This window comes from Tamandua tetradactyla, chromosome 1 (genome assembly GCF_023851605.1).
Source record: "Tamandua tetradactyla isolate mTamTet1 chromosome 1, mTamTet1.pri, whole genome shotgun sequence".
NCBI classification, from domain to species: Eukaryota; Metazoa; Chordata; class Mammalia; order Pilosa; family Myrmecophagidae; genus Tamandua; species Tamandua tetradactyla.
Genome location: NC_135327.1, coordinates 223,502,899 through 223,516,889, shown reverse-complemented (window position 1 = coordinate 223,516,889; position 13,991 = coordinate 223,502,899). Strand labels below are relative to the sequence as shown.

Here is a 13,991-nt window from a genome sequence, read left to right as displayed (position 1 = left end):
CACTAAAGGAGAGTGGATTATTATTATTATTATTATTATTAATTTTTTTTTTACATGGGCAGGCACCAGGAATCGAACCCGGGTCTCTGGCATGGCAGGCAAGAGTTCTGCCACTGAGCCACCTTTGCCCACCCTGAATTATTTTTAATATTGTAATTTGTATACCTGATTAGGAATGAATACCAGGTCATTATGTAAGCATTTTTCCACAAGGAATGTATTTTCTCATTGCTGGGTTTTACAAAAGAAAAGAGATGACAGTGAGGAGGTAGAAATAGCTGCTTACACAGTGTCCTATGGAATGATGTAGTACTCTTAGCATTGCAGGTTCAGAAACTAATTTCTTCTCTATGCACCTGAGTGAATCAGCTCTTCAAGGATTCAGTAAAATTCAAACTCAGAAAAATTTTATGTGTACTCTAGGATACCCATTTATAAATGTATATTGATAACTATATAACTCTTTTAGTAGGCAGAATAGCATTCTTCTGTTGTTGAATCAATTCATGCTCTCCTTTGTAGGAGAGGCTACTTAGGAATGAAGTTGAGAAGGTTGCGTTATGAGTATTAAGTTGGAGCAAAGAAGCGGATGGTCCAACTTACTAGTTTAGTTCAAAATACCTAGATCCATGCAATTGCATTATATAGCTGTGCCTCCCCGGGGAAATAGGGCATTTATGCTGACTGGTCTAGAAGGCATTCTAATGGCTGAAGAAACATTGAAAACTTTTTCTAGACTTCATATAAATTAGCCTCAGTGTATCAGCCTACTATTCATACAAATGACATGGTAATATTTTGATAAGGAGTCTTCTGAAAGTACCAGAAGATATACCCTCACATTATCAACCAGTAATCTCTTAAGGTGTCAAAAAAGTTTATAAGAGTATCCGAAACTAATGGTAAAATCTAAGCTTATTCATAAATATTGAGGAATTTTCTACAGATTCCTATAGAAATGAGCTTGGTTTATTAAATAGAATTACTGGCCACTTTGATGTCTATCCTGTCAATCAAAATGAATAAGAAACAAATTTCAACCAAGTACGTCATCAGCCTAACTTCTCCAAAAGGTTCCTATCTGAACAGTCCCTAAGCCAGAGGCTACGTTGGTTAAGGTATTTGGTCAGCACAATCTCCTGATGAAAAATCTGGATTGTGTGTGGGTTTTTTTTTTGTTTGTATGTTTTAGGTGCATGGTCTGGGAATTGAACCTGTGTCTCCTGCATGCAAGACGAGCATTCTACCACTGAATCACCTATACACCCAAGAATCTGGATTGGGAGGAAAAGATTGCTCTAGCTCACTCAAGTCTCTTAGAGATATAGTTGAGTGTGCATCATTTTTCTTTTGTTTTCACGGGAGGCATTGGGAATCGAACCTGGGTCTCCAGTATAGTAGACGAGAACTCTGCCACTGAGCCACTGTGGCCCGCCCTGAGTGTGCGTCTTAAAGGAGCTTTAGAACAGACTCCCTTAAGGTCAGGTCTATGGAGTAGGAAATTATTTAGAAGAAAACAAAGGCAAAAAATTGATGATATCTGACCTTTGTGAAAAAGTTTTGCATTATAAAAGAAAAGACAGAGTTCAGTTATCCCTTATTTCTTCTACACAGCACCTTTCCCCATTGCAGTTTCAATACATCATTTAAATGGGAATTTGTGGGGTAGTTTTGTGGAAGCCATAGAATGAATGACACACAAAGGCCAGCAGATGACACAGAAAAAGTTTAGAAACTCAAAGAAATATATAAAATATTTGCATATATAATGCAAATTTTACAATAAGTTACTGTAAACATCCCATAAAAGAAAAAGAAAAATTCAGACTTCTTTTCTGGTATGAAGGGACAGCAAAAACTTTTACACAGATTTTCCAGATCATGGAGTGCCACGCCTCTACCCCCTGCAATGTGGAAGGGATAGCTGTATACTAGTCAATATCTGTTATCAGCCAGAGTTCTCCAGAGAAATAGAACCAATAGGATATTGTATATGTAAATGTATATTTGTGTGTGTGTATATATATATTATATATTTATAAGTATAAAGAATTTTGTTTTGAGGTTTTGACTCATGCATCTGGACAGGGAGTGGCCTGAAAAGTTTGAAATCTGTGAGCAGGCTAGAGGATGGATACTCAGGCAAGAGTTGATATTAAGGTCTTGAGTCTGAAATATGTATGACAGGTTGGCATACTGGAAACTCAGGAAGTTTATGCTGTAGTGTTTTTTTTTTAATTGAGAAATCTTCACACACATATGTTCTATACATGGTGTACAATCAGTGGCTCACAATATCATCACATAGTTGCATATTCATTACCATGATTGTTTTTTTGAAATATTTGCATCACTCCAGAAAAAGAAATAAAAAGAAAAAACTCATACATACCATGCACCCTACCCTACCCCTCCCTTTCATTGACCACTAGTGTTTCCATCTACCCAACTTATTTTATGTTTTGTTCCCCGTAATATTATTTACTTATTTATTTTTTAGCCATATTTTTTATTCATCTGGCCATACCCTAGATATAAGGAGCATCAGACACAGGTTTTTACAATCACACAGTCACACTGCAAACATTATATCTTTATACAATCATCTTCAAGAATGTAGGCTACTGGAACACAGCTCAACAGTTTGAGGTACTTCCCTCTTGCTACTCCAATATGCCATAAACTCAAAAGGAATATATATAATGCGTAAGCATAACCTCCAGGATAACCTCTAGACTCCGATTGAAATCTCTCAGCCACTGAAACTTTATTTTGTCTTATTTCTCTCTTCCCCATTTTAGTCAAGAAAGCTTTCTCAGTCTCTTGATGCTGGGTCCCGACTTATCCTGGGCTTTCTGTCCTACATTTTCAGGGAGATTTACACCCCTGGGAGTCATGTCTCGCATAGGAGGGAGGGCAGTGAGTTCACCTGCTGAGTTAGCTTAGAGAGAGAGGCCCATCTGAGCAACCAAAAAGGTTCACTAGGGATCTCTTAGGCCTAATTTTTTTTTTCTGTTTAGAGATTTTTTTCGTATATTTTTAAATTGAAGGAAACAATTCTCTTAGAACCACCAACAATGGATATTTTAGTTAGCTTAACCATAGACACATTTAAATAAAGTATCCAAATAATCATTGTAAAGCCTGTGTTGCATAGTAAGTTTCATAAACCAATTTAAAATTAAGGCAACAAGGAAAAAAATCTACATATTTAGATAGCAAAGTTCCTTTAAGTTTTAAATACTTAGATACCATTTATTCAGCTGTTAAAACTGTGAATGTTCTCAAAATATCAAGTAGAAAGTTGATATTTTCTGACAAATATCTGCATGCTATAATTATGTTACTAAATATTTTCCTGATGGAGATACAAATATTTTGACAAGTAACATATGGAAATCTTAACCACTTAAAATGGATATTTAAGTTAGCTTATCCATAGGTATATTTAAAAAAATGATCTAAGTGATCATTGTAAAGCCTGTTTGTACAATATGTTTCATAAATCAATTTAAAATTAAAGCTAGAAAGGAAAAAAATCTATAAATACAGATGTCAGAGTTACTTGAATTCTAAATATTTAACAGTATCTGAAATACCATTTGACTAACTATTAAAACTGTGTACATCTCAAAATATCAAGTAAAAAGTTATTACAAATAATCAACTTTGCTATAGTAGTGAGCTATGTTACTAAATTTTTCAAATTTTTGACTTCAGGAATTTATTTTATCTAATATCACTATAACTGTCTATAGTTTTTTAAAAATGTTTTTTAGTTATAAAATATAACATGTACACTAAGAAAAGAGAGAAAAAAGTAATTACTTTCAAAGCACACTTCAACAAGCAGCTGCAGAACAGTTCGTAGATTTTGTCATAGGCTACCATGTCCTCAACTCAGATTTTTCCTTCTAGCTGCTACAAAAGACTGGCAACTTTATTGGAATCATAATAATGGAATCATACAGTATCTGTCCTTATATGTCTGACTTATTTCACTCAGCATTATGTCCTCAAGGTTCATCCACGTTGTCATATGTTTCAGGACATCATTTTGTCTAAATGCTGCATAATATTCCATCGTATGTATATGCCATATTTTGTTTATCCTCTTGTCTGTTGATGGGCATCTGGATTGTTTCCATCTCTTGGCAATTGTGAATAGTGTCGCTGTGAACATCAGTGTGCAAATGTCTGTCCTTCATCACTGCCCTCGACTCTTCTGCATATATACTGAGTATTGGTATTGCTGGGTCATAGGGCATCTCAATAATTAGTTTCCTGAGGAATTGCCAAACTGATTTCCACAGTGGTTGAACCATTTTACATTCCCACCAACAGTGAATAAGTGTTCCAATTTCTCCTCATCCTCTCTAACATTTTTAGTTTCCTGTTTGTTTAGTAGTAGCCTTTCTTATAGGTGTGAGGTGATATCTCATTGTCGTCTTAATTTGCATTTCCCTTATAGCCAGTGAAGGTGAGCAGTTCTTCATGTGTTTTTTAGCCATCTGTATTTGCTCTTTAGAAAAGTGCCTATTCATTTCCTCTGCCGATTTTTTTTTTTTTTTTAACATGGGCAGGCACTGGGAATTGAACCTCTGGCATGGCAGGAGAGCATTCTTGCCTGCTGATCCACTGTGGCCCACCCTCCTCTGCCCATTTTGTAATTGGGTTGTTTGTTCTTTTGTTGGTATACTGTATAATTTCTTTATGTATACAGGATATTAAGCCTTTATCAGATATGTGGTTTCCAAATATTTTCTCCCATTGATTTGGCTGCTCTTCACCTTTTAACAAAGTCCTTTGAGGCACAGAAGCTCTTGATCTGAAGGAGTTCCCATTTGTCTATTTTATCCTTCACACTTGTGCTTTAGGTGTAAAGTTTAAGAAACCACCTCCTATTGCTAGATCTTAAAGATGTTTCCCTACATTTTTTTCAAGAAGTTTTATGGTACCGGCTCTTACATTTAGGTCTTTAATACATTTTGAATTAATTTTTGAATAGAGTGTAAGGTAGGGGTCCTCTTTCATTCTTTTGGCTGTTGAAATCCAGGTCTCCCATGCCCATTTATTGGAAAGAATATTCTGTCCCAGTTCACTGGATTTGGGGGCCTTATCAAAGATCAAGTGTCCATAAATTTGGTGGTCAATCTCTGCACTCTCAATTCTGTTCCACTGGTCAGTCCTTCTATCTTTGTGCCAGTACCATGCTGTTTTGACAACTGTGGATTTATAGTAAGCTTTAAAGTCAGGAAGTGATGGATATCCCAGTTCACTCTTCTTTTTTAGAATATCTTTAGCTATTCAAGGTCTCTTTCCCTTCCATATAAATTTGATAACCAGTTTTTCCAAGTCTTCGAAGTAGGTTGTTGGGTTTTTTATTGGTGTTGCATTGAATCTGTAGATCATTTTGGGTAGAATTGACATCTTGATGGTATTCAGCCTTCCTATCCATGAGCATAGAATATCTTTCCATCTATTCAGGTCATTTTTATTAGTTCATAGTAGGAGACCATATAGTATTTGTCCTTTTATATCTGGCTTATTTTACTCAGTATAATGTCCTCAAGGTCCATCTGCATTGTTACATGCTTCATGATTTTATTCTGTTTTACAGCTGCGTAATATTCCATCATATGTATTATCACAGCTTGTTTAGCTACTCATCTGTTGATGGACATTTCGGCTGTTTCCATCTCTTGGAAATTATAAATAAGGCTGCTATAAACATTGGTGTGCACATATCCATTTGTGGCCTTGCCCTTGTGTCCTCAGAGTCGATACCCAGCAATGGGATTGCTGGATCATATGGCAGTCCTATACTTAGCTTCCTGAGGAACCGCCAAACTGCCTTCCAGAGCGGCTGTACCATTTTACATTCCCACCAACAGTGGATAACTGTGCCTCTTTCTCCATATTCTCTCCAACACTTGTCGTTTTCTGTTTTTTTGATAATGACCATTCTAGTGTGTGTCAGATGATATCTCATTGTGGTTTTGATTTGCATTTCTCTAATATCCAGGGAAGTTGAGCATCTTTTCATGTACCTTTTAGCCATTTGTATTTCCTCTTCTGAGAAGTGTCTGTTCATGTCTTTTGCCCTTTTTTTAATTGGGTTGTTTGTCTTTTTGTGGTTGAGTTGAAATACCTCTTTATATAGTCTGGATACTAAACCCTTATCTGATAAATGTTTACCAAATATTTCCTCCCATTACGTGGGCTGCCTTTTTACTTTTTTGACAGAGTTCTTTGATGTACAAAAGTGTTTAATTTTGAGGAGTTCCTATTGCTCTGTTTCTTTCTTTAATGCCTGTGCTTTGGGTGTAAGGTCTAGGAAACTACCTCCTATTACATGTTTTATGATGTATTTCCCTATATTTTCTTCTGAAAGCTTTATGATCTTAGCTCCAATGTTAAAGTTTTTGATCCATTTTGAGTTAATTTTTATATAAGGTGTGAGATATGGATCCTCTCTCATTCTTTTGCATATGGATATTCAGTTCTCCAAGCAGCATTTATTAAAGAGGCTGCTCTGTCCCAGGTGAGTGGCTTGACTGCCTTATCAAAGATCAATTGTCCGTAGATGAGAGGGTCTATATCTGAACATTCTATTTGATTCCATTGGTCAGTATATCTATTTTTGTATTAGACCCATGCTGTTTTGACCACTGTAGCCTTGTAATTTGCTTTAAAGTCTGGTAGTGTGAGACCTCCCTCTTCATTTTTCTTTCTCAAGATATTCTTAGCTATTCCAGGTACCCTTCCCTTCCAAATAAATTTGGTTATTTTTTCTATTTCTGCATAGTAAGTTTTGGGGATTTTAATTGGTATCACATTGAATCTATGAATCAATTTGAGTAGAATTGATGTCTTAGCTATGTTTAGTCTTCCAGTCCATGAACACAGTATGCCTAAATAAACACATTTATTTAGGTCTTCTATGATTCCTTAGTTAAATTTATTCCTAAATATTTTATTCTTTTGGTTGCTGTTGTAAATGGAATTTTTTTTTCTTGATTTCCTCCTCAGATTGCTCATTACTAGTGTATAGAAACACTACTGATTTTTGGATGTTGATCTTGTACCCTGCCACTTTGCTGTACTCATTTATTAGCTCTAGTAGCTTTGCTGTAGATTTTTGGATTTTCAACATAAAGTATCATATCATCTGTAATCAGTGAGAGTTTTACTTCTTCCTTTCCAGTTTGGATTCCTTTTATTTCTTTTTCTTGTTGAATTGCTCTGGCTAGAACTTCCAGTACAATGTTGAATAACAGTGGTGACAGTGGACATCCTAGTCTTGTTCTTGATCTTAGGAGAAAAGTTTTCAGTCTTTTCCCATTGAGAATGATGTTAGCTATGGATTTTTCATATATGCCCTTTGTCATGTTGAGGAAGTATCCTTCTGTTCCTATCCTTTGAAGTGTTTTCATCAAAAAATGATGTTCAAGGACTGAATACAAAAACTCAGAAATGAACAGCACGATACTACCTAACTGTAATACAATTATGTGAAAACACTGAATGAAGCTGCATGTGAGAATGATAGAGGGAGGAGGGCTGGGGACATAAATGAAATCAGAAAGAAAGATAGTTGTTAAAGATTGAGATCGTATAATCTAGGAATGCCTAGAGTGTATAATAATAGTGACTAAATGTACAAATTTTAAAAATGGTTTTGCACGAGGAAGAACAAAGGAATGTCATTATTGCAGGGTGCTGAAAATAGATGGTAATTAATATTTTAAAATGTCACCTTATGTGTGAGACTAAAGCAAAAAATGTTTATTTGTTACAAAATTTATATTTTGACTAGTGCATTTCCTAATATAACTTATGTAGATAGTTTGATTGAACACCATAAGTACTTGGAATCTCAGGTAGGATGTGAGATTTTGTTGGTTTGTCCAGAGTGATGCCCCGATGAATCCCAGAGTGATTCGACCAGTGAGTGGAAAAGGATTTGCAAAGCCCCCTTCAGGGAATGGTGAGAATGGGGAGAATTTCACCTTCCCCAAGTTGAATTCTTGATATTCTCACAAGCAGTGTGGACAACCAAAGCTATAGGCTGAGCCCCCAGTCTTGGGGTTTGTTCATATGAAACTTAACCCCACAAAGGATAGGTCAAGTCTACTTAAAATTTAGGCCTAAGAGTCACCCCCAAGAGAGCCTCTTTTTTTGCTCAGATGTGGCCCCTCTCTCCAGCCAACACAACAAGCAGTCTCACCACCCTTCGCCTGTCTACATGGGACATGACTCCCAGGGGTGTGGACCTTCCTGGCAACGTGGGACAGAAATCCTAGAATAAGCTGACTCAGCATCAAGGGATTGAGAAAACATTCTCGACCAAAAGGGGGGAAGAGTGAAATGAGACAAAGTGTCAATGGCTGAGAGATTCCAAACAGAGTCCAGAGGTTATCCTGGAGGTTATTCTTATGCATTAAGTAGATATCACCTTGATATTCAAGATATAATGTAGAGGCTGGAGGAAACAGCCTGAAAATGTAGAGCTGTGTCCAGTAGCCATGTTTCTTGAGGATGATTGAATAATGATATAGCTTTCACAATGTGACTGTGTGCTTGTGAAAACCTGTGTCTGATGCTCCTTTTATCTACCTTGTCAACAGATGAGTAGAGCATATGGAATAAAAATAAATAATAGGGGGAACAAGTGCTAAAATAAATTTAGTTTGAAATGCTAGTGATCAGTGAAAGCGAGGGGTAAGGGGTATGGTAGATATAATCTTTTTTTTCTTTTCTGTTTTCATTGTATTTCTTTTTCTATTGTCTTTTTATTTCTTTTCTGAATTAATGCAAATGTTCTAAGAAATGATGAATATGCAACTAAGTGATATTGTGAATTACTGATTATATATGATAATGCTTTATTTGGCTTGTTAATTTTTTAAATAAATAAATTAAAAAAAGAGAAAGGAAAAAAGATGTTGAATTTTGTCAAATGCCTTTTCTGCATCAATCGAGATGATCATGTGGTTTTTCTACTTTGATTTATTGATATGGTGTATTACATTAATTGATTTTCTTATGATGAATCATCCTTTCATACCTGGAATAGATCCCGCTTGGTCATGGTATATAATTCTTTTAATATGCTGCTGGATTCAGTTTGCAAGTATTTCGTTGAGGATTTTTGCACGTATATTCATTAGAGAGATTGGTCTGTAATTTTCTTTTCTTATAGTATCTTTATCTATCTTTGGCATTAGGGTGATGTTGGCTTTATTGAATGAGTTAGGTAGCTTTCCCTCCTCTTCATGGTTTTTTGAGGAGTTTGAGCAGTATTGGTACTAATTCTTTCTTGAATGCTTGGTAGAATTCACATGTGAAGCTGTCTGGTCCTGAACTTTTTGGGGAAGGAGGTTCTTGATGATTGATACAGTGTATTTACTTGTGATTGGTTTGTTAAGTTTGTCTATTTCTTCTCAAGTCAATATTTGTTTTTCATGCCTTTCTAGGAAGTTGTCCATTTCGTCTGCATTGACTAGTTTATTAACACATAGTTGCTCGTGGTATCCTTTCATTACCACCTTTTTTTCTTCAGGGGTCAGTGATTATGACTCCTTCCATTTCTGATTTTATTTATTTGCATCCTCTCTCTTTTTGTCAGTCTAGCTAAGGGTCCATCAATTTTATTGACTCTCTCAAAGAACAAACTTCTGGTTTTGTTGATTTTCTCGATGTTTTCGTGTTCTCGATTTCATGTATTTCTGCTCTAATCTTCATTATTTCTTTTTCTTTTGTTTGCTTTGGGTTTAGTTTGCTGTTCTTTCTCTGGTTCTTCCAGTGAACAGTTAATTCCTCGATTTTTGCTCTTTCTTCTTTTTCAATATTAAAATAGGCTTTTAAGACAATACATTTCCCTCTTAGCACTGCCCTTACTGTATCCCATAAATTTTGATATGTTGTGTTTTCATTTTCATTTCCCTCGAGATATTTACTGATTTTTCTTGTGATTTCTTCTTTGATGCTCTGGTTGTTTAAGGCCGTGTTGTTTAATCTCCATATATTTGTGAATTTTCTGGCCCTCTGACTATTATTGATTTCCAACTTCATTCCATTATGATTTGAGAAAGAGTTTTGTATGATTTCAGTCTTTTGAAATTTATTGAGACTTGCTTTGTGACCAAGCATATGGTCTATCCTCGCGAGTGATCCATGAGCACTTCAGAAAATTGTGTGTCCTGCTTTTGTGGGGTGTAATGTTCTATGAAGTCTGATAAGTCTAGTTCATTTATTGTATTACTTAAATTCTCTGCTTCTTTATTGATCTGGATCATCTATCCATTGATGAGAGTGGGGAACTGAGTCCACAACTAGTATGATAGTGGTGTTTATTTCTCCCTTCATTGTTGTCAGTGTTTGCCTCATGTAGTTTGAAGCATTCTGGCTCAGTGCATAAATAGTTATGATTGTTATGTCTTCTTGTTGAATTGTACTTTTTATTAATACATAGTATCATTCTTTGTCTCTTTTAATTGTTCTACATTTGAAGTCTAATTTGTCAGATATTAGTATAGCTGCTTCTGCATTATTCTAATTGTTGTTTGCATGAAACATCTTTTCCTAGTCTTTCACTTTCAGCCTGTTTTGTCCTTTGGTCTAAAATGAGTCTCCTGTAGACAGGAGATAGATGGGTCCTGGTTTTTTAATCCAGTCTGCCAGTCTGTCTTTTGGTAACATTTAATGTTATTACTGTAAAGGCAGTGCTTTCTTCTACCATTTTGCCTTTTGTATTTTATGTCGTATCTAATTTTTTTCTCTTTTTACCTTTACTGAAAGTTTCATTTCTACATCCTTCTCCAGACCTCTCTCTCTCTCGCCTTTTCCCATCTGCCTCTAGTGCTCCCTTTAGTATCTCTTACAGAAATACAAATTCTCTCAGTGATTGTTTGTCTGAAATGTTTTAATCTTCCCCTTGTTTTGAAGGACAATTTTGCTGGATATAGAATTCTTGGTTGGCAGTTTTTCTCATTTAGAATCTTAAATATATCATACCACTGACTTATCACCTCTGTGGTTTCTGTTGTGAAATCCACACATAGTCTTATTGGGCTTCCCTTGTATATGATGGATTGTTTTTGCTGCTTTCAAAATTCTCTTTCTCTTGGATATCTGACTGTTGATTAGTAAGTGTCTTGGAGTGTGTCTGTTTGACTCTGTTTTGTTTGGAGTACGCTGCACTTCTTGGATCTGTAATTTTATGTCTCATAAGAGATGGGAAATTTTCAGTGATTATTTCCTCCATTAGTGTTTCTCCTCCTCTTCCCTTCTCTTCTCCTTTTGGGACACCCACAACATATGTATTCATGGACTTCATGTTGTCATTCAGTTCCCTGAGACTCTGCTCATATTTTTCCGTTCTTTTCCCTATTTTTCTTTTGCATGTCTGATTTCAGATGGCCCTTCCTCTAGTTCACTAATCCTTTTTCTGCCTCTTCAAATGTATTGTTGTAAGTTTCTGTTTTTTTTTTGTCTCTTACGTTGTGCCTTTCATTCCCAAAGGTTCTGTGGTTTGGTTTTTCAAACTTTTATTTGTATTTCTTCCTTTTGTTTGCCCAGCGTCCTCTTTATATCTTCCTTCAACTCGTTGATTTGATTTTTTATGAGATTTTCCATGTCTGTTTGAACAGCCTGAATTAGTTGTTTCAACTCCTGTATCTCATTTGAATCATTGATTTGTTCCTTTGGCTGGGCCATATCTTCAATTTTCCTAGTATGACTCGTTAGTTTTTGCTGGTATCTAGGAATTTGATTTCCTTAATTAGTGTATTCTGGGTGTTGTTTTCACTCTTTTATCTTGGATTTTCTTGTTCGATGGCTTTGTTCTCTATCTGTTCTTTGGCATTTGGTTCAACTTATTCTAGACCTCTAGGATAGGTTCTGTTTATATGATCAGAATTTTTCAGTTCCTGTTTTTCTGTTTCTTCCCTGCCTATATGGAGACTTTTTTTTTTTTTTTGAGGCGGGTCTTCTCCTATATTATAGACCCCCATCAGATTTTCCTAGATTGGTCTGTCCCACGTCTCAAGGGGAGAGAGTAGCCTGCATCAATTTTCCCTGAGGATGAGATCCAGAAGGTTGACAAGACTTTCCCAGGAATCCTCTAGACTCTGTACTTTTCCTGTTCTGTCCAGCATGTGGTGCTTGCCTGCCTGAGGCTTCTGATAAGGGTAAAATGATATGGTGCCTTTAATTTCAGCAGACTCTCCCTGCCTTTGGTGTAGTTGAAACAGAGGTGAAGTTGTAGGTTAACATTAATTCTTCAGTTTTTCAGTCCCTCAGCCTGAATTCCTTGAGGGAGGAATTCCACTTGAGCTGAGCTGCACCTTTCTCTTGGTGAAGATATGCCCTTTATGGAATTAACTCTTTTCACCTGACTATTTTCTGTGTCTCTCAGACAAGTATAATTCTGCCCTTGCCTAGAGAAGTACTGGAGCCTGAGAAGGCTTTCACTTCTATCTAATGAACTGTTAAGTAGTAGAAACAAAGCAAAAAAAAAAAATCCCTTTCAGAGCAGGACTCTTGCTCCTGAGGTTTGTCAATTAAGGATTAAGTTGGTACATCGTTCTGTGTATCTCCAGACTCTCTGTGCCCCCATTTCTTGGGGTCCAGCCCTTTTGCAGTATTTTGTGCTGTCCAACTCAGAAAGCCTTGGGTTTTTTTTTTTTTTTTTTTTCTGTTCTGTCAACCTCGCCCCCTCTTTGCTAGGGCAAAAGCCCCTAGTTCCTTTAGTGCTTATTCCAGGTTTCTCTGTGCTGGGAGCCTAGTTTCAGTAGTCAGAATTTATTAATAAATTCTACAAGTGGAGCTTAGTTGAGTTAAGCCCTTGCTGCCAATAAAATGTGTTTCCTTTCCCCTCTGGGAACCAGCCTTCCATGCGTGTGAGGGAGGGGCATGGCCTCCACAACTTGGGAGATTTATGGTTCTGTGTGGGTGTCAGCTATCCAGCTTGTCCAGACTGGTGTATGCTGTGTGTCCGGTTGCTGACATAGCCCCAGCAGTTTTTCTTTACTGTTCCTGGCTATTAACTAGCTGCTCTGTAGAATGAACTAAATTCTACACCTCACTAAGCTGTCATCTTTCCTGTCTCTGCCCTATGCTGCTGTAGTCTTGAGGCAGAATTTCATCTTCTCTGGGAAACCTGTTTTTTTCTCTTAAGGCCTTCAAGAAAAATCTCCTTTACTTATAGTGAAATGATAGTTGATATTAACCACATATAAAAAATACCTTCCCAGCAACACCTAGATTAGTGTTTTATTAAATAACCACGTACTAGATAGCCTAGTTAAAGTGACACATAAGAGTAACTATCACAGTGTCTTAAGAGTGAAAGTACCTGCAAGAGTAGAAAATAACACACTCAAAGTGAAAGCAGTAAAAATCGACATAGAATACCAGATTAGCTATCTACAAAGGCAATCCATACCAAAAAATGAATTATGAATGTGTGGGCAGGATATTGGCTATGAGTAGAGAACCAGAAGAAAGAGATAAAAGTATAAATGACCTCAGTAATGAGGTCAAGGCTGGAAATGTAGATTAGGGAGTCTCTGGGTCAAATCCTTAAGATTTAAGGAACTCTGAGAGAATTTAAAAAGAAGAGTAGAAAGGGCCAATGACTTAATGTCAGGTTTATTGTCTCTTAGAAATGAAGAGGGGTTAGAGAAACAGAAGGGAGGGTATGGTCACTGTTAACAGTTGTTCTGAGAAGTAAACCAAGGTCAGGGCTAAGAAAAGGTCCTTAGTGACCCTTAGAACTTAAAATTTTTATTAGAATTATAGGATTAAAAGTCAGATTTTTAGTGTAAACGAAGAGAATAAATGATGAAAAAGATGGATATGTCGATGAGACTATGCACTAAAGAATATTAAAGTCCAGTAAAAGGGGAGAAACAGGATGATAGAAAAGGCCATAAGAATCATGCGAAAGTTGTATTTTACATAATATAGAGAAGTCTACTTAAACT

The 13,991-nt window shown here is 36.3% G+C and overlaps 1 protein-coding gene across 11 annotated transcripts in view; it reads left to right on the top strand.

Annotated features, from left to right (window-relative positions):
• The window catches only part of ANKRD26 (ankyrin repeat domain containing 26), a 1,272,391-nt gene that overhangs the window by 144,009 nt on the left and 1,114,391 nt on the right, over positions 1-13,991 (top strand). The window contains exon 30 of one of the 11 annotated variants that reach the window (XM_077153161.1): positions 1,193-2,493. The exons of the other annotated variants lie outside the window; for them this stretch is intronic. Coding sequence (XP_077009276.1) covers positions 1,193-1,420 — 228 coding nt within the window. The 3' untranslated portion in view covers positions 1,421-2,493. Of the gene's footprint in view, positions 1-1,192; positions 2,494-13,991 lie in introns of those variants that run through there. 11 annotated transcript variants of the gene reach the window in all.